Source organism: Leucoraja erinacea, chromosome 19, assembly GCF_028641065.1.
Source record: "Leucoraja erinacea ecotype New England chromosome 19, Leri_hhj_1, whole genome shotgun sequence".
NCBI classification, from domain to species: domain Eukaryota; kingdom Metazoa; phylum Chordata; class Chondrichthyes; order Rajiformes; family Rajidae; genus Leucoraja; species Leucoraja erinaceus.
This window is the reverse complement of record NC_073395.1, coordinates 16,439,902-16,460,729: the sequence shown is the minus strand read 5'-3', so window position 1 is coordinate 16,460,729 and position 20,828 is coordinate 16,439,902. Positions and strand designations below refer to the sequence as shown.

The 20,828-nt window shown below is 48.5% G+C and overlaps 1 protein-coding gene across 12 annotated transcripts in view; it reads right to left on the bottom strand.

The window, feature by feature from the left end:
* Positions 1-20,828, bottom strand: part of LOC129706261 (F-actin-monooxygenase MICAL3-like) — a 206,920-nt gene that overhangs the window by 101,934 nt on the left and 84,158 nt on the right. For 5 of the 12 annotated variants that reach the window (XM_055650399.1, XM_055650403.1, XM_055650402.1 and 2 more), the window contains exons 12-25: positions 19,812-19,959; positions 18,431-18,624; positions 16,192-16,298; positions 14,224-14,268; positions 13,456-13,500; positions 12,781-12,825; positions 9,285-9,326; positions 8,646-8,690; positions 7,887-7,931; positions 6,351-6,395; positions 5,189-5,236; positions 4,254-4,301; positions 2,320-2,364; positions 388-432 (exon numbers count right to left, since the gene is read on the bottom strand). In XM_055650399.1, the coding sequence (XP_055506374.1) occupies positions 388-432; positions 2,320-2,364; positions 4,254-4,301; positions 5,189-5,236; positions 6,351-6,395; positions 7,887-7,931; positions 8,646-8,690; positions 9,285-9,326; positions 12,781-12,825; positions 13,456-13,500; positions 14,224-14,268; positions 16,192-16,298; positions 18,431-18,624; positions 19,812-19,959 (947 nt within the window). Of the gene's footprint in view, positions 1-373; positions 433-2,319; positions 2,365-4,253; positions 4,302-4,410; positions 4,882-5,188; positions 5,237-5,562; positions 6,396-7,886; positions 7,932-8,645; positions 8,691-9,284; positions 9,327-12,780; positions 12,826-13,455; positions 13,501-14,223; positions 14,269-16,191; positions 16,299-18,430; positions 18,625-19,811; positions 19,960-20,828 lie in introns of those variants that run through there. The other 7 variants (XM_055650406.1, XM_055650400.1, XM_055650404.1 and 4 more) reach the window with 7 other exon arrangements.

Here is a 20,828-nt window from a genome sequence, read left to right as displayed (position 1 = left end):
TTTGCTCACATTAACTCAATCTGCCATTTTTTCAGCCATTTCTGTTGCTGATCTACATTCCACTGAATTATTTGACAGTCCTTCTCACTGACTGCAATGTGTAAGGCAGTTTAGAATCCAAATGACCAGGTCGCTGTGGGGTCAGACAAACACTGTGTGAGTGGGGTCACCAGGTTCACAAGGTGAGTGGGGTCAGGGGTCACTGTGTTCACAGGGCGAGGGGGGTCAGGGGTCACCGTGTTCACAGGGTGAGTGGGGTCAGGGGTCACCGTGTTCACAGGGTGAGTGGGGTTAGGGGTCACCGTGTTCACAGGGTGAGTGGGGTCAGGGGTCACCATGTTCACAGGGTGAGTGGGGTTGTCGTTTCCTCTACCTGAACTAACTCACACGTCTCTCTGCCGGATGGGCCATTGGCTCACGTCCTAAATTATCCTAAAACACAGAAACACAGCGATAAACTCATCGACAATCTGCAGGTCTGCACCCGATGTAAATCTGAGCTGCCCACGGTGCCTGGGATGGTTCCCTGCACTGGGTGTGAGGGGTATGATCAACCTGACATCATTATTCTTTATTCAAGGTAAAAAGGTGTAATGGGTCATTGTACTCGGGGTCAGTGGGATCAAGGGTCAGTCTGTACACAGGGTTGTGGTCAGGGGTCAATCTGTATACATGTTATTGGGGTACACGGGGTCAATGGGTGACTTGGTGTTTTTGTGGAGAGGGAGGTGGGTTGTCTGAGACTATAACATGGTATGGATCAGGTGGAAGCCGGGATGCAGCAACGGTAGATGGTATTTAATCCTGACAATTGTGAGGCGGTGCACTTTCCAAGGGCAGTCAAGGGTAAGGTGTACACAGTAAACGGTAGATGCCTAGACTGTTGAAGAACAGTTGGACCTTTGGGTAGAAGCCTACCTATCCCTGGAACTGGCAGCACGTGGCGAGGGTGGTGAAGAAGGCATCTGGGATGTTTGTCTTCACTGGTCAGGGCAGAGAATATACGAGCAGGGACATGGTGTTACAGCTTTATAAAACACTGGTTAGGCCTCACCTCAGTATTGCGAGCAGGTCTGGTCACCACACGATAGGACAGGTCTGATTACACTGGGGAACATGCTTAGACAATTTGAGAAATTGAATGGTTTGGAGCAGGGGTGGGGACCTGCGGCCTTCTAAGCCATTAAGTGCGGCCTTTTGAATGAATCTAAATTTTGTAGAACAAATCTTTTTATTATTATTAATATGTTTTTTGTTCATCTTTTATTATTTTTATTTTAATCATAAAATTAACTTATTTAAAATACCAAAGAGTAAAAGAACATTCAACGAAATAATCCTCCCCGAATGACGGCCACAATTAAAACATTAGTAAGTCATGAGGGCTATTTTAACAAAATAATGTACATTTGAAGTATATCTATTTGAAGCTTTTTGGATGCGGCCTTATTAGATCACAGCCAACAATGCATCCTTCCACCATGAAAAGGTTCCCCACCCCAGGTTTGGAGCATTTCATAGAACAGTACAGAACAGGAACAAGCACATTGGCCCAGGATGTCTGTGCAGAACATGATTCCAAGATCTGCCTGCACATAATCCATAATCTTCCATTCATTGCCTCTTAAAAGCCACGATCGTATGCGCCTCCACCACCAGGCCTGGCGGAGCGTTCAAGGCAACCACTATCCTCTGTAAAAAAACATTCCCTGCACCTTCTTTAAACATTGCCTCCTGCACCTTATAGGTATGCTTTCTAGTTATACACTCAGTTATACAAGGAGAAACTGGATAGGCTGAATTTGCTTTCCCTGGAGTATTGGAGTCTGACAAATGAGCTAATAGAAGTATACAAAATTATGAGTGGAGCGGAATAGATAGGATTGATAGCAAAAATCTTTTTCCCATGGTAGTGGTGTCTGAGATTTGAGGGAATGGGTTTAAAGTGAGGGTTAGAGAGAACTGAAAAGGAATTCTTTCACAAAGAATGTGATTAGAATCTGGAATGTGCTGCCCGAGGCAGTGGTGGAAGCTGAGACATCACAGGATTTAAGAGGCATCTATACAGGCCCTTGCATCGCACAGACTGAGGTCCATATGCAGGTAAATGGTATTAGTATAGATGGGTCCAATAATTGGCATGGCCATGGTAGGCCAAAGGGCCTGTTTCCAGTGCTGTACGACTGTTCAGAGTCAGTCATGACAAGGGTCCCTCTGTACATGGGATCAAGGGTCACTCCGCGCACAAGAGCAGTGATGTCAGGGGTTACTCTACACAGTGGGTTCCTCCTACTCTCTGTACACAGGGTACTAACTCACTTGTTTCCCTGCAATCTTCATAGTTGTAACACGTCTGTCATAATCCTAAAACACAAACACACAGGATGTCAGAGGTGGGATCTGCAACAGCGATGAAGCAGGAACCCCATCCAAGGCAAGGTTAGAGGTGACGAGGGGGGGGTTCTGTTAGGAGTCACTCTCCTCACAGGGTATGTGGGGTCAGGGATCACTCTGTACGCATGGGGAGTGGAGTCAGCAATGATTGTAGATAAGTGGGTGGGGTCAGGGGTCACTGCACAAGGGTCATGGGGTCACTCTATACAACTGAGTGACGTCAAAGGTCACAATGTAAAGAGGGTGAGTGGGGTCAAGGGTCACCATATTCACAAGGTGAATGGGGTCAGGGGTCACTGTGTTCACGGGATGAGTGGGGTCAGAGGTCACCGTGTTCACAGGGTGAGTAGGGTTGTCATTCCCATTGCCTGAACTAACTCGCATGTCTCTCTGCCGAGTGGGTCATTGGCTCACGTCCTAAATTATCCTAAAACACAGAAACACAGCGATAAACCCATCAACAATCTGCAGGTCTGCACCCGATGTAAATCTGAGCTGCCCGCGGTGCCTGGGATGGTTCCCTGCACTGGGTGTGAAGGGTCAGTCTGTACACAGGGTCTTTGTCAGGGGTCTATCTGTATGTGCGTTATGGGGAGGGGGGGTCACTCTGTTCACAGATTCACTTGGATCAGGGTCAGTCAGCACATGGGGTCAATGGGTGACTTGGTGTTTTTGTGGAGAGGGAGGTGGGTTGTCTGAGACTAAGGTGGACACAGTAAACGGCAGAGCTCTAGAGTGTTGATGAACAGAGGGACCTTTCGGTAGAGGCCCACTGATCCCTGGAACTGGCAGCCCAAGTGGAGAGGGTGGTGAAGAAGGCATCTTTGATGCTTGTCTTCATTGTTCAGGCCAGAGAATATAAGAGCAGGGACATGGTGTTACAGCTTTATAAAACACTGGTTAGGCCTCACCTCGAATATTGCGAGCAGGTCTGGTCACCACACGATAGGATAGGACTGATTACACTGGGGAACATGCTTAGACAATTTGAGATATTGAATGGTTTGGAGCATTTCATAGAACAGTACAGAACAGGAACAAGCTCATTGGTCCAGGATGTCTGTGCAGAACATGATTCCAAGATTTGCCTGCACATAATCCATAATCCTCCAGTCATTGCCTCTTAAAAGCCACAACCGTATGTGCCTCCACTACCAGGCCTGGCAGGGCGTTCCAGGCACCCACTACACTCTGTGTAAAAAACATTCCCTGCACCTTCTTTAAACATTGCCCCCTGCACCTTACAGGTATGCTTTCTGGTTGTTGATATTTCTAACCTGGGCGAAAAAAGTTTTGCCTACATTATTTATTCCTCAGTTATAAGGAGAAACTGGATAGGCTGAATTTGCTTTCCCTGGAGTTTTGGGGTCTGACGGATGAGCTGATAGAAGTATACAAAATTATGAGCGGAGTGGAATAGATAGGAATGATAGCAAAAATATTTTTCCCCATGGTAGATTTGAGGGAATGGGTTTAAAGTGAGAGGTTTAGAGAGGGCTGAAAGGGACTGCTTTTACAAAGAGTGTGATCGGAACCTGGAATGTGCTGCCTGAGGCAGTGGTGGGAGCAGAGACATCACAGCATTTAAGAAGCATCTAGACAGGCCCTTGCATCACACAGGCAGAGGAGACTGAGGTCCAAATGCAGAAAAATGGGATGAGTATAGATGGGTCCAATAATTGGCATGGCCGTGGTGGGCCAAAGGGCCTGTTTCTAGTGCTGTACGACTGTTCAGTCAGGACAAGGGTCCCTCTGTACATGGGGTCAAGGGTCACTCCGCGCTCAAGAGCAGTGGGGTCAGGAGTTACTCTGTACACAGTGGGTTCCTCCTACTCTCTGTACGCAGGGTACTAACTCACTTGTTTCCCTGCAAACTTCATAGCTGTAACACGTCTATCATCGTAATCCTAAAACGCAAACACACAGAACGTCAGAGGTGGGATCTGCGGCTGCGATGAAGCAGGAACCCAATCCAAGGCAAGGTTAGTTGACGGGGGGGGGGGGTCTCTGTTAGGACTCTCCTCACATGGTATGTGGGGGTCAATGATCACTCTGTACACAATGCGTCAGGGTGGCTCTGTACACATGGGGAATGGCGTCAGCAGTGACTATAGATAAGTGGGTGGGGTCAGGGGACACCACACAAGATGCATGGGGTCAGTCTATACAATTGAGTGAGGTCAAGGGTCGCACTGTAAAGAGTGCGAGTGGGGTCAAGGGTCACTCTGTATACAAGGCAAGTGGGGTCAGGGGTCACTGTTCACAGGGTGAGTGGGATCAGGGGTCACTGTATACACAGGATGAGTGGGTTCAGGGATCACTGTATTCACAGGGTGTGGAGTCAGGGGTCACCAATTTCATAGGGTGCGTGGGGTCAGGGGTCACTGTACTGTGTTCACAGGGTGAGTGAGGTTATCGTCCCCTCTACCTGAACTAACTCACACGTCTCTCTACCAGGTGGGTCATTGGCTCACGTCCTAAATTATCCTAAAACACAGAAACACAGTGATAAACCCATCAACAGCAGCCTGCAATGAGTAAGGCAGTTTTTAATCCAAATGACCATGTCAATGTGGGGTCAGTGGGGTCAGACGGACACTGTGTGAGTGGGGTCAGAGGTCACTATAAAACAGAGGCAGCAGGATCAGGGATCATGTTATACAGTCAGTTGGGTCAAGGGCTATTCTGCACACGCAGGCTGTGGGCTTAGGACTCACTCCATACACAGGCTCAGTGGGTTCAGGGGCACTTTATACAGCTTCTACTACTCTCTGTACGCGGGGTACTAACTCACTTGTTTCCCTGCAATCTTCATAGCTGTAACACGTCTATCATCATAATCCTAAAACACAAACACACAGGACGTCAGAGGTGGGAGTCGGTCTCAGTGATCTGCGGCTGTAATGAAGCAGACCCAGGGTGGGTGTTCACACCGGGGAACCGGCAAACGGACCAGCACCGGCTGGGGGGGGGGGGGGGGGGGATGTCAGGCCGCCCCACACCCGATGCCTGGGTTTGGACAGGAGCGTCATCCGAGGCAAGGTTAGAGGTGACTGGGGGCTCTCAGGGAGGTCAGGGGTCACTCTCCTCACAGAGTAAATGGGGTTACTATAGAATATAGGTGGGGCCGGGGGGGTGTCACTGCACACAGTGTTGGTAGGGTCAGGGGTCGCACCGTACACAGGGTGAGTGGCTCAAGTGTCACTCAATACTCAGGGTCAGTGTGGGGGCAGGGGTGACACGGGAGAGGGAGCGGTAAGATATGTATGCATGAGAAGACCTAAAATGGTCAGCAGAGGTGCTAGGGGGGAGGGTTACCTAAAATCTGAGAATTGAATGTTCATGTTGTTGGGTTTTTAGCTACCCAAGCAGAATATGAGGTGTACTTCCTCCAGTTCACTTGTGTCCTCACTCTGGTAATGAAGGAGGCACAGGACAGAAAAGTCAATATGGAAGTAGGAAGGGGAGTTAACATGGTTGGTAACAGGGAGATCCAGCAGGCTTTTGTGGACAGACTGTAAGTGTTCGACAAAACAGTCTCGCCAATGTTGAGCAGGCCACATCGATAGCATTGAATGGAGTAGATGGGGTTATAGGAGGAGCAGGTGAACGTCTGTCTCACCTGGACAGGTCATCCTTTACATAGGGTCAGTGAGAACACGGCTCAGTAATGTCTATACACAAGGTCAGGGGTCACTGAACAAAGGGTCAGAGAAATTAGATTATCACCTCGTGTTCAGGAGCCACTAACAGTAAGGTCAAAGGCAACAGGGTCGAACTGTACACGGGGTCAAAGTGTTCAGAGGTCCCTTTGCACAAAGGCTGGTGTGGCCAGTGTTCATTCTGTACACAGGGTCAGTGGGGTCAGGGGTCACTCCTTACACAAGGTCAGTGGGGTCAGGAAACAGTTTACACAGTGGGTTCCTGCTATTCTCTGTACGCGGTTACTAACTCACTTGTTTCTCTGCAAGCTTCATAGTTGTAACACTTCTACCATAATCCTAAAACACAAACACACAGGATGTCAGAGGTGGGAGTCGGTCTCGGTGATCTGCGGCTGTGATGAAGCAGATCCAAGGCTGGTGTTCACACCGGGAAACCAGCAACCAGACCATGGGGGCACCGAGTGACGACAGTACCGGCCCCGGGGCACTAGCCCCACCCGATGCCTGGGTTTGGACAGGAACCCCATCCAAGGCAAAGATCCTATAGCGGAGGAAGATAGATCACTCCTGCTAAATGCAATGGGCTGACGTGTAGTACGCAACGGAGCGGAACGTGGGACTTTTCTTCATCCATTTCCGTAACCCGACCCGACTCGCAGTGTAATCAATGTTGCGGGGGAACTGTTTGTGTTAATAAATTAAAATTCTGAAAATGAGAAGAAGATTTTTACCAAAGAACTTTTATTTTTACGAGGATGTTTCCGTAACTGGCTTCCGTCTCCCCACTAGTTATCTTTGCTCCGCTATGGGATCTTTGGTGCGGAGACGGAAGCCGGATACGGAAATGGGGCCTAAAATTTCCCATGTATCTGCCCATGACCGTACTGCGTCTTTTTCGTCGAGTGATCTATCTTGCTCGTTATAGGATCTCTGATCCACGGCAAGGTTAGAGGTGACTGGGGGCCCTCAGGGGGGTCAGGGGTCACTGCTCACAGGGTGAATGGGTTAACTATAGAATGTTGGTGGGGGGGGGGGGGGGGGGGGGGTCACTGCGCACAGTGTTGATAGGGTCAGGGGTCGCACTGTACACAGGGCGAGTGGCTCAAGTGTCGCTCAGTACTCAGGGTCAGTGTGGGGGCAGGGGTGACAGGGGAGAGGGAGTGGTAAGAAATGTATGCAGAGAAAACCTAGAATGGTCAGCAGAGGTGCTAGGGGGAGGGTTACCTAAAATCTGAGAATTTAATGTTCATGTTGTTGGGTTTTTAGTTACCCAAGCAGAATATGAGGTGTACTTCCTCCAGTTCACTTGTGTCCTCATTCTGGTAATGAAGGAGGCACAGGACAGAAAAGTCAATATGGAAGTAGGAAGGGGAGTTAACATGGTTGGTAACAGGGAGATCCAGCAGGCCTTTGTGGACAGACTGTAAGTGTTCGACAAAACAGTCTCGCCAATGTTGAGCAGGCAACATCGATAGCATTGAATGGAGTAGATGGGGTTATAGGAGGAGCAGGTGAACGTCTGTCTCACCTGGACAGGTCATCCTTTACATAGGGTCAGTGAGGACAGGGCTCAGTAATGTCTATACCCAAGGTCAGGGGTCACTGAACAAAGGGTCAGAGAAATCGGATTATATCATCTCGTGTTCAGGAGCCACTCTAACAGTAAGGTCAAAGGCAACAGGTTCAAACTGTACATAGGGTCAAAATGTGCATTCTGTACACAGGGTCAGTAGGGTCATGGGTCACTCCTTCCTCAAGGTCAGTGGGGTCAAAAGTCGGTCTACACAGTGGGTTCCTGCTACTCTATGTACGCGGGTACTAACTCACTTGTTTCTCTGCAAGCTTCATAGCTGTAACACTTCTACCATAAGCCTAAAACACAAACACACAGAAGGGCGTCAGAGGTGGGAGTCGGGCTCGGTGATCTGCGGCTGTGATGAAGCAGACCCAGGGCTGGTGTTCACACCAGGAAACCGGCAAACGAACCACGGGGGCACCGAGTGACAACAGCACCGGCCCCGGGGGACAGGCCCCACCCGATGCCTGAGTTTGGACATGAATCCCACCAGAGGCAAGGTTAGAGGTGACTGGGGACTCCCGGTGTTCCCTCTTTACACAGGGTCAGAGGGGAAAGGGGACCCTCTGCACACAGGCTCAAACAGTTCAGCAGACATGCTGATCGGGATGAAATGTCTCCAAATAAATAGGGTCAGTGAGAACGGTGGTCTCTGTCTCTGTCCCCAGAGATAGCAGGGACAGGGGTCTGGCTGTGCACTGGGAGAGTGCGGTCACCCCGTACACAGGGACAAGGGGGTCAGGGGACAGAGGCCCTCTGTACACAACAGGCAGTAGGTCGGCCAGTCAATGTACAAAGTGTGAGTACATTCAGGGGTCACTTTGTGCACAGGTCAGTGGATCAGAGGTGACCCTCTCCACAGGGTGTGGGGTCAGGGGTCATTGCAGACCGGTCAGTGGGGTCAAGGAGACCCTGAACACGGTGCATGGGGTCAGGGGCGAGTGGGGTCAGGGATCACTGTGTTCACACGGTGAGCAGGGTTGTCCTACCCTCTACCTGAACTAACTCACTTGTTTCGGCGACGGTCTGGACAATGCTTCAAGTACTACATTTTCCTAAAACACAGAGACACAGAGATAAGCCCAAAAAGAAACTGCAGGTCCACTCCCGATGTAAATCCGTACTGACCACGGTACCTGGGATAATCCCCTTCACTGGGTGTGAGGGGTATCGACTTCACCCGACCCTCATCATCCCTTAGATCGGCACAGAAATCTGGAGTAATTCAACGGGTCGGGCAGCATCTCTGGAGAAAAGGAATAGGTGGCGTTTCGGGTTCAGACCTTTCATCATCCTTTATACAGGGGTCACTGGTCACAGGGTCAGTGAGATTGGGGGTTCTGCCTAGGCCCGGGGTCAGCTGTGACTATACAAAGGATCAGTGGTCTCAATGGTCACTCTGTACACAGGGTCCATGGGGAAGAGATTTCTCTCTAAATAGGGGCAACGGGGTCAGAGGTGACTGCAGTTAGTGGGGTCAGGGGTCACTATACAACACATGGTCAGTGGGGACAGGGACTGCTCTGTAATGGGGGTCAGGTGTTACTCTGTACCTTGGAATCAGTTACAAACCCGAGCAGATAGGTTGACACTCTACAGAATCAATGGTGACAATGACCACTGCATTGTTGTACAAAGGACACACTCACTCGTTTCACTGGAGTTTGAACTGTCATACTTCTATACATGGCCTAAAACACAAAAAGAATGTCAACAAATCTGAAAAGGAGAGGACAGGGTCAGAATACACAGATGGATGGGGTCAGAATGGGGAGAGTGTCAGTGTACACGAGATGGGTGGAGAGGGTCAGAGGTTAATGATCTTACAGTCTAGAGCTCTGGTGTCACCATACCTAAGGTGAAAGTTGGGTGAACACTGCTGTGCGAAGGGGAGGCTAACACATTGTCCACTTGGCACACATACTCAGGCTTCTCAGCAGTCTGCGGGACACTGTACACACGCGCCTGTGTACACAGTTGGTATACACCCCAGTCTGTGCAGGTGTGCACAGGGCCAGTGTCAATAGGACTCCGAGTCTCTGAGTGACGTTACTGGGTGGTATCCAAAGAAGGGTGTTGTGGAGCAGGGAAGGTGCCTTAGGTAAGGAACGCATGGACACGGCGAGTGGACATAAGGCTATGGTGGGGATGGTGAATGCAGTGGTGTTATTGGCTGTAAAGGACGAGGAGAGCATGATGGACGTCCTGGGAAAACTCAGTGAATCAGAAGCACAAAATCCTCAACACAATCGCCGGCGAGGCAACAACGAACGCTGTCTGTCCAATGTGTACGGCCTCAACCAAACACCACAAAAGCCTGATGTCATCTGTGACACCTCTACTGCCCTCCAACACCCTGCCTGTTTGCAATTCTCTGGTCCTCACCATGGACATACAGTCTCTTTACATCACCATCCCACACCACGAGTGTCCATTGAGCCTCCACTACTTCCTTGAATAGAGGCCCAACCAATTCCCCAGCCCAACAAACCCATTCACCTGGCCCAACATCCTCACATTGAACAATTTATTCTTGAACTCCACCCACTGGTGCAGCTGTGGGCACTCGCATGAGCTCAAGCCATGGCTGACTTTTTAAGGAAAAGTCTTTGTGTCAGTCCTATCTGAACCCATTCCCTCAACTTTTCTCGCAGTGCATCCATGACTACCTTCGTGCTGCTTCCTGCACTCATGTTAAACTCGAATATTTCATCACTTTTGCTGCCAATTCAACCCTGTCCTCACCATTGCATGGTCAATCACTGACTCTTTTCTTCTCCTTTCCAGACCTCTCAATCTCCATCTCAGACGTGCCACTAAGACTCATTGCAAGCCTATCGACTACTGCAGCTTTCTAGATTACTCTTCGTCCTGCCTTTTGCAAGGACTCTGTTCTACTCTCCCAGCCCTTCCATCTCCGCCGTGTTTGCTCCGATGAAGAGACTTTCTGTACTGGTGTCTCTGGAATGTCTTCCTTCTTCCTGAACACCAGTTTCCCCTTTACCACTCTTAACAAAGATCTTGACTGCATCTGATCTATTCCCCATGCCTCTGCTCTCACCCTCTCCTACGAAACAGAACAAGAATCGAGCTCCCCTGGTCCTCACCTCCCACCCCACCAGCCTATGCATCCAACAGATCGCTCTCTCCAGACACATCTCCCTCTCTCCTTCCCTTTCTCTACGTTCCCTCTATGGCTCCCTGGTTTCCGTTCTCACCAACCACCCCGTTTCTTACAGCAATTTCCCTGCACCCACAGGTGACACATTTGTCTTTTCAACTCTTCCCACTATCCAGGGACGCAAATAGTTTATCCAGGTGAAGTAGTCATTCACTTGCACTTCTTACAATCTAGTGGAGTGCATTCAGTGTTCACAGCATGGTCTCCTCTACACTGGGGAAACCAAAATCATTGGGTAACCGCTTTGTGGAACATCTGCCTTCAGACCACAGGGGATAGCAATAGATAGACATCACGACAGGCCGGCTTAGATGAAGTGAGCTTAAAGCCAGTTCCTGTGCTGTACGATTCTATGATTCATAGTATTTGCTGCTCGAGATATAATCTCCTCTGCACCAAGGAGACTAAATGCAGGGTGAACTCTGTGGAGAACGAAAAACAGGCAGAACTTTCATTTGTCCATCACATTAATCTGCCCTCTCACTTCCATCTCGTGCTCAGCCTCTTTCACACTTCCAAGGAAACTGTGAGGAATTGCACCTTGTCTCCTAGCAAGGCACTGAACACCTGGGCAATCCACACCTGATGTCAACCACCAGATCAGCAGCACTACCGCTTGCAATTCGATTTCCAGCATCCGTAACATTTCTAAACATGTCTCCCGCCCCCGTTTATACCTCCTCCAGGCCCACCCTCGGTTTGTTGACCTGGCTCAGTGGCTCCGCCTGACCGGTACGCATCACCTTGCCCAGTCTCTCCGGCCCTACCCCTCCATTCCCGTCACCCCTCTGCATCCTCAAACCACGTCCAGATAAAGGATCGTTGAACTGAAAGATTAACACTTTCTCTCTATATCTGACCTACTGTGTATCTCCAGCATTTCCAGTTTTTTATATAGTCTTGATCCTTGGAAAAAGTTAGGTAAAGATCAGAATTAAATCAACAATTTCCATTCAAGGGGCTGGACCGCCACGGGCTGTACAAAGGGTGTACATGGTCCCCGTGTGAACCCAGCTGGAGAGGTGTGAGCAGCTCGGAGGCACACTCCAAGCCAGAACGCCCTGATGGTATCTGTGTCCTCCACCCAGAGGTTAATGCAGACTCCACAAACCAGGCAAGTTTAGCCTGGCATCTGGAGGATTCCTTCCCGGTTTGTCAGATATAAATCAGAACAACAAGGTGAGATCGAAAACGAGTGACTTTTATGATTGGGCAGATGAGGCACAAAGAACTCAGTCTAACGGAGAGAACCAGCCTGCTGGGAAACAGGGAACGTGAAAATAGGTTGGAAGTGTGAATGTCTCTCCTGTAAATGGCAGCTGAAGGCATGTTCACATCAAACATAAAGTTGCTGATAATCAAGGCATATTAACAGGATAAGGAGCTGGAGGGAGATGCGTCACATGGAGGGTGGGGCGCCACAAAGTGGCTACACACAATGATTAAATAACCAATTCCTCTTACAATGAAAACAGTATCCACAGGTTCATGGGTCACAGTGTACATGCTGATACAAGAGTCGGGGGTCAGCAGATTGAGAGGTCACAGTGTATTGGTCAGTGCAGGGGATGAAGTAATACTGTTCAATGGGATCAGGGTTCACAGTGTACCGGTCAGTACATGGGAGGGGGTCAGTCTACACGAGGTCAGCAGGTTTCGGGGTCAGCAGGTACAGTAGCAGTGGTCAGGAGTCACGCTGTACCAGTCTATACAGTGGGGGGGGGGGCTCTGTACACAGGGTTAGTGGGTTCAGTGATTATGTGCGTGGATCACTGGGTTCAAGGGTCACACTGCGTACATGGTTCAGGAGATTCAAGGGTCACACTGCACATAGGGTCAGAGGTTACACCGTACATTGGGGTCAGTGGGTGAGGACTGTAGACAGGGTCTAGCTCAAGAGGAACTTGGGTCAAGGTGCTTAATGAGCTGAAAGCCTCAGTCACTACACTAGAGGGCAAACTCACTGATTTGTCAAGTTCTGCTGTTGTAGGCGTACGGTTTAAAAATCCCTAAAATTGGAAAGAAATAGAATCAAATCATTCATCCATTATCATAAACCATTCAAGACAAAAGTGTGAGGAGGAGAGGAGCCCGGAAGATCTTTCATCACACAGTCAGTGAAGGAAATGAGAAGAATGGCAGGTGGGGCCAGGGGTCAGTCTGCGCACTGTGTGTGGGGTCAGGTTAAGGGGGAGCACAGTGAGTTGAGACAGGTGACTGTGTTTAGGACAGTGGGGCCAGGGGTCACCCTGTAGAAATGGTGAGTGGGTCCATGGGTCACAGTATTCACAGGTGAGCGGGGTTGTCATTCCCTCTATGGCCTGGGCGAGGTGATAGAGTTTATACATTACACCGCCAGGGTCCTGGGTTCGATCCAAGCTACAGGTGCTGTCTGTACGGAGTTTGGACGTTCTCCCAGTGACTGCGTGGGTTTTCCCCGGGTGCTCCGGTTTCCTCCCACACACCAAAGATGTACAGGTTTGTAGGTTAATTGGCTTCTGTAGAAACTGTAAATTGTCCCTAGTGTATAGGATAGTGCTAGTGGACGGGAATCGCTGGTCGGCGCTGACTCGGTGGGCCAAAGGGCCTGTTTCCGCACGGTGTCTCTAAACTAAACTAAACTACTGGAACTAACTCACTTGTTTGTCTGCCAGCCTGCTCATTGTTGCACGTTCTACATTATCCTAAAAGACAGAGACAAAGAGATAACCCCACCAGGTCCACTCCCAATGTAAATCTGAACAGACCACGGTGCCCGGAATGGTTTCCTGCACTGGGTGTGAGGGGTATAGACATCAACCTGACATCATTATCCCTTATGTAGGGTCAGGGATCACTGGGCATCAAGTCAGGGATCAGGGTTCTGTCTATACATGAGGTCATGGGGTCGGGGGTCAGGGGTCACAGAGCACAAGACCACGGCACCATACAGAGGGTCAGAGTTTCCAGTGGTCACTCTAGACCCAGGTTCCATAGGGACAGAGATTTCTCTGTACTCATGGCCATGGATCACTGAACACAGAGTCTGAGAGGTCAAGTGATGCTCTGTACACAGGGTAAGTGTGATCACTTTATTGGGGCAGCAGGGAATGGGGTCTCTCTCTCTGTACATAGAGTGAGGGTGGGCAAGGGTTTTTTGTTCAACACAGCGTGAGCAGGGTCAGGGGGTTTCTGTGTACTGGTTGTGAGTTAGGTCAGGGGTCACACTGTAGACAGGGTGAGTGGGGTCAGGGGTCACTGTACTCACAGGGTGAGCGGGGTCAGGGGTCACTGTACTCACAGGGTGAGTGGGGTCAGGGGTCACTGTACTCACAGGGTGAGTGGGGTCAGGGGTCACTGTGGGGTCAGGGGTCACTGTACTCACAGGGTGAGTGTGGTTGACGTTCCTTCTACCTGAACTAACTCACATGTTTCATTGCCAAGTAGCTTCCTGCCCCAAGTTCTCCATCAGCCTAAAACAGAAACACAGAGAGAATTTGATCAACTGATGCTGGGGGTCGGTGCCGATCCCCTGGGTCCCTGGGTCGGCACCTCAGTGGTAGAGCAGGTAGTGTCCTCGAGGGTGTGATTGCAGTCTGGTGGAGGGACATGACAAGAACTGGATAGCGGCCACTGGTGAAGGGTGACAATATAGCAGCATTACTGGAGAATGGTGGACATTGCTGCCCTAGCACTCGTTAAAGCAACAGAGATGGCTAAATGGCCTTTGAACGCAGCGCCAACCAAGCATGTGGGCCTCCACGACCATGGACTAGATGGGCCGAATGGTCTATGTTGTAAGGCCTGCAAAACCTGCGCACAGTGGGTACTCACGAACACAGCGTGAAATTAGCTGTAGATACTTGTGACCATAACGGGGCGTGGATCTGCAGAACCTGTGAACACTGTGTGACGTGTGCTGGTGGATAATGATGAACACAGTGAGACATGAGGCTGCTGACACTCATGCACACAGTGTTATGTAGGCTTGTGAATACTCACAAACACGGCGTGAAACAGCTGCCTGGATAATTGTGAACAACAGGGTGTGGGCTCAAGGATGTTAGCTCAAAGTGGGACGTGGGGCAGTGGGCGTAACAGAGCAGGACGTGTGTCAGTCAACACCTATAAACACAGCTGAAGGTGAGCAGTAGTGAATACAGTGGGGTGGGCTCACGGTGACACCTGAACACAATGGGAAGTGGCCTGCAGATATCGTAAACACAGTGTGATGTAGGCTTGTGAACACGTGAACACAGTGTGAAGTGGGCCTATGGATACGTGAACACAGTGTGAAGTGGGCTTGTGAAGGTTAGCACAAAGTGGGATGACGAGCAGTGACATGGCAAGCAGGAAGTGCACTAGAAAACTCTTGCAAACTCAGCTAAAGGTGACCAATAGTGCACGTGGGAAGTGGGGTTTTGGGCACTTGTGAACTCATTGGACAATGGGCGTCACTAGTAAACATTGGAATGGATTAATGGGCTAGTTGTGGATGATCTAGTCTAGTGGATAATATTGAATGCAATCAGGAGTGGATTAATGGACACTGGTGAACACTGTGAAGATCAGTGTTTAAGAGGGAACTGCAGATGCTGGAAAATCGAAGGTACACAAAAAAGCTGGAGAAACTCAGCGGGTGCAGCAGCATCTATGGAACGAAGGAAAAAGGCAACGTTTCGGGCCGAAACCCCTCTTCAGACTGATCGGAGATGGGGGGGTGGGGAGAAGAAAGGAAAAAGGAAGAGGAGCTCGAAGGCTGGGGGATGGGAGGAGACAGCAGGAGGGCTAAGGAAGGGGAGGAGACAGCAAGGGCTAACAAAATTGGGAGAATTCAATGTTCAAGCCCCCAGGATGCAGACTCCCCAAGCATACGAGGTGCTGTTCCTCCAATTTCCGGTGTTGCTCACTCTGGCCATGGAGGAGACCCAGGACAGAGAGGTCGGATACGGAGTGAGAGGGGGAGTTGAATTGTTGAGCCACCGGGAGGTCAGGTTGGTTATTACGGACTGAGCGGAGGCGTTCGGCGAAACGATCGCCCAACCTCCGCTTGGTCTCACCGATATAGAAAGTGATGGGAGGCACTAGTTTACCTCGATGTTTATTCAGGACATGTGTAAGCCTATGTCAGGAACACAGAATGTGTAGGAAACTAAATACTCCAACTCCCTGGAGCGGTGGTCTAATTCTCTCCACCTTTGACTTTGAAGATCAGTCTTTACTGGCTCAGTCTAAACAACTACTGATCCCTCTCACAACCTTCAGCGTTTGTGATGCCACGTCCAGAAGTGATGGAACCTAAACCAGATCCATCCTTGTTCTTCTACCCGGTGGTAGCAGAATCACCGGTACAAATGAGCAGGAAACACTTCCCTCCCCTCTCCTCAGAAGCTTACCTTTGGCATCCGTTTTCGTGTGATATTCTGTCCCAGCCTGGTGAGGAACGAGATGGGCGATTTTGTGGTAACCCCAATGGTGGACGAGTGAAATCCCAGCAGGTATTCTGTAGGGGAGAAGTCCATTCATAACTTTAGCCCAGTGGCTGCAAACGCAGAATGAGTCAGTACAGCTGATCACAAGCCGCCTATATGAACAAAGCCTGCCACTTAAACCAGTTCTGTTGAAACAAACTCTAAATTAGACCCACTTTCTTTCATATTCTGGGTGAACAGTAGATACATGTAACAGGTGCCTGGAATCAAGCTAGTACAGTTCCAGTCACCACACACTGCAGGAAGGATGTGGTACAGAGGGCGCGCAGAAGAGATTCACCAGGATCATGCCTGGAATGGAGGGCTGTAGTTAAAAGAAACGATTGAAGAGACTGGGGTTATTCTTTATGCAGGACTTTGGGGAGAGTATCAGGTAATGGCCACTCTTGCTTAGAATTAAGAATTCTGTGTTGGAATCTGTGATTGCATGATATACATTGGTAAATATTCTCAATAACCACCTTAATTAAAGGCCACAAACAAATGCATCATTGAAGGAGCATCCGGCTCATCAAATCATTGACGGTTCTTTGAGACAATTCAGTCTGGCCTAACTGCCTGCTCTTTCACTTAACCCTGCAATTTTTTTCTCTTCCAGACTTTTCCAATTTCCTTGCCTCTGAATCTGGTGGTATACGCCCCTGAAGCTAACCACTTACTGCATTTGTTTTTCTCCTTACGACCCTGATTTTTAAGCACGCCAATTTAAATCTGTTCCCCTATGGTGTCAATCAAACTCACGATTTCCGACCATTGGTCCAGATCCTGTGGTACTTGATCAATAACACGATAATATCTCAATCTGTAACACATGTCACTTGCTAATAATCACACATCAACAGCCACGTCCTGGATTAGTGGCCCTTTCACAAGGTGGAGTAGCTGGTGTACAAATCTAACAAATGTGACTAAACTTACCATACGCTTGAATACCAGTACAGACCAGAGTATTAACCACAAATAGACCAGTACAGACCAGAGCATTAACCACTTAACACTACGACAATATTACTCTTGGAGTATTAGTCCTTTACCACAAAAACTGTACTACTATACCCTGGAGTATTAGTTAATTAACAAAATGATTGTATCACCACAAAATGGAGATGTTATTTAACACAAGTTCACTGATAGTTCTGCTATAAAGCAAACGTTGTGTTCCTAAGAAAGTTTGCGCTATAATAAACTGTTATAAAACAATTGTGCCAAAGGAGAAAAGGGGGGGGGGGGGTGTAACAGCATTATTTTTCGCACAGGATTTTCAAAAATAAAGGTATTTAAGTTTGGTTTTGTTACTGCAAGCTAAAGACACTGAACATTATTTAATTGAGTTCCATTGGACAAGTTTCAATAAAAGTGACAAGGTACTATTCTCAAGGTCTCCAGCAGTGAATTGTGTTCTTAAGAGAGAATGGTGTCTGATTGTTGCAAGCAGGTTGCATGGGAGCAATTTATTTTCCCCAAGGCAGCTGTTATTCTGCTTGTTAATTTTCAAAGTAACTTTGAAGTGGTTCTCTAGCGCCCGATAGAATGCGTGTGATTAACAATTCGGCCCTCGTAATACAAATACTGTTCTCTAAATAACGGAAATTCACCTGTGTGGAATTCATAAATCATTGTCTAAAAATTTGAGATACAGAATAAAATTTGCTCGTATGGAAATGATGTGGGTAAAACATAAATAAATCAACATAATTTTATTTCAAGTAACAATTCTCAATGGATGCACGAGTAGGTGACGTGGCTTTGCATTGTGGAAAATCACAATAAGGGTGGTACAACCCCCTCCCCCCCAAGAGGTCAAAGATTCATTTATATCATGGCTATACTAGGTGAACAGCCTTTTCATCCAGTTGTGAATCTGTGGAATTCTCTGCCATAGAAGGCAGTGGCGGCCAATTCATTGGGTGTTTTCAAGAGGGAGTTAGATTTAGCTCTTAGGGCTAAAGGAATCAAGGGATATGGGGAAAAAGCAGGAATGGTGTACTGATTTTAGATGATCAGCCATGATCATTTTGAATGACGGTGCTGGCTCCAAGGGCCGAATGACGTACTCCTGCACCTATTTTTCTATGTTTTTATGTTCTAAACTAAACACTGCGGATTTTTTTTCAAATAAAATGCACTGAATGCATCTGCTCACCATCAGGAGAGATGTCCTTGAGCATCTCGTAGAACTGCAGCAGGTACATCACCATGCTCAGTTTGTCCGGTTCACCCACGGATGCCATCTCCTTCCCCGTCATTATGGGCGAAATCCCAAATTCACGCTCGGCAATGTCGAATGCCAGCTGGTTATTGCTCTCCACGTTCCTCTCATTCAGCTGCTGAAAGTCGCTGCAGGCAAACGGGAAGGAACATTGGTTAATTGATCAATCGGTCAGGTAGTCACAGGATTTGCTGGGTGGATTGACTGACTGAACAAGTTGCCCTTGCACTGAAAAGTGAATCAGCTGCGGTCCAGAACAGGAAAATGGGTGATCTCGCTGAAATATGGCTGACCGGGTTTGGTAAGATTTTGCTCTTTGGTGGTGGGGGGGGGGGGGGGGGGGGGGGGGGGGGGGAGGGAATCTAATACTAGGTAGTATTGTTTCAGAATTCTACCTATTCTATTTAATTCTATTTAAGGTGAATTATTTCCTCTCAGGGGCTGTGACTCTTTGGATGCCGAATCACTTAGTACAGGCTGAGGTAACAGAAATAATTTGAATATGGGGCACAGGAGTTCAGGACTAAGATCAGATCACAGACTTACTGAACGGCACAGCAAACTAAGCCATTCCAGTATCTTACAATATTAACAGCAGCCTGGTGTCATGAAATGCAAGCATTCTTTGCCCATCAGCCACTAAGAAGGCAGATTCCCCAGCCCTCAAAAAAACCGTATCAACATGATGGCTGTATGCAATGCTGTGAGTTTACTCTCACCGTTACTGAGACTAACATTTTTTTCCTCCATCGGAATATCTCACCTGCAGTAGATGCAGTGGACATCTCACCTGTTGGAGCACTCTATTATCCAGAAGGTCAAAGGAAGCAAGACTCCTCTAAGATTACTCACCATCTGTCACGTCCTTAAAAATCCTACAACCCTCATCCCCCATCAACACTATGAAAACATTCATTTCTAACATTTCTCAGTGGATGGTAATAAATGCTGGCCATGTTCCAGAAGGTAATCAAAATCTAACACATTGACCTAATTAATTCACACTGCTGATAGGACACTCAAGGATTTTGCATTGGATTTCAGTGAAAGGCCAGCCTAGACAGGAAAACGCATCACGCACACAGAACAGAAGACTCCAGTGAGACCACAACATAAGCTTCAGTTGCATCCAAACATCCCAAAATAACGTACGTGGAGCCCAAATTCAAAATAATAATTGGTACGTCACCACTGCTGCATATCCTGAGTGCCAGCAGAAGGCCACCTTTTGCGGGAGAGGTGGAGCTCTGTATGTAATGGTTCCAGTTCCCCACTGGCCCCTCAAAGCAGGCAAGACGCGGCTGCAGACACTCACATCAGGTCTGGGCGGTATCGATGGATGATGGCACAGAGCGCCAGTCCGCTCTTCCACGATGCCGTCAGGTCAACCACGTTGACATTCTTGTAGCCCTGCGTTTGCTTCTGGCACCAGGCGAGCAACACATTTGACCGTGCCAAGGTTTCTGTAAACAGAAAGGAGGCATTACTAGCAATGGTTTAGGGGGAGGGGGGTGAGAATGTTGCAGTTGCAGGGATTGTGATCAGGAGGGTCGGTACAGGCTAGATGGGTCATGGTGAAAGGTGCAGCAATGGGGGTTGGTGCAGTGTGAGGTAAATCTGATCAGGATTGTACTGGAACGGGATCTTAGGGACCTTGGTGCATCATCCGGTATGAGATTACAAGACAGGGTGCAGGGTCAGCCCAGTGTCTGAATTTAAGGCAACCATGTCTCTGCTGACTGAGGAAATGCTATTCAGACCCATTATACAAACTTATTGACTTGTCACCCAGATATGTTATATTTGCGACGAGGGTTGCCAATCCAACTAGGGCTTCAGGCAAGAGCTCCAGATTCCCTCTACTCTCAGGCTGAAAAGCACCACCCACCTCACTTTGAATATTTCTATTGACGCAGACATCCTGTGCTGTTATATGTCTGTATTCTATGTTAGCAGTTAATTTTTGTACCATTTGCAATTAGTCCAATCATTCATACTCTATATTTAAGTCTAAATCATTGAAATATATCAGGGAAGGTGACTAGGTCCTGAGACCTGTAAAGACCTCGCTATACGGTGATCAAGCCACTCAAATGTCTGAGAACATCATTGTCACAATTGTGAATCCATTTTGTGGAGGAATTGCAGAAAAGGAGCCAACATCAAGGACATTGGCACTAGATGCACGGTAAGTAGAGCAATCAGACGCGCAATAAAACAGCCTGCAGAGGTTCTGGAAAGCAAGGTCGGAAGGATGTGCTGAGAGTCAGAGAGGATCGGGAATTAGTCCGTATAAGTTTAAGAAGATAAGTGCCGAAGGCCAAAAAACGTC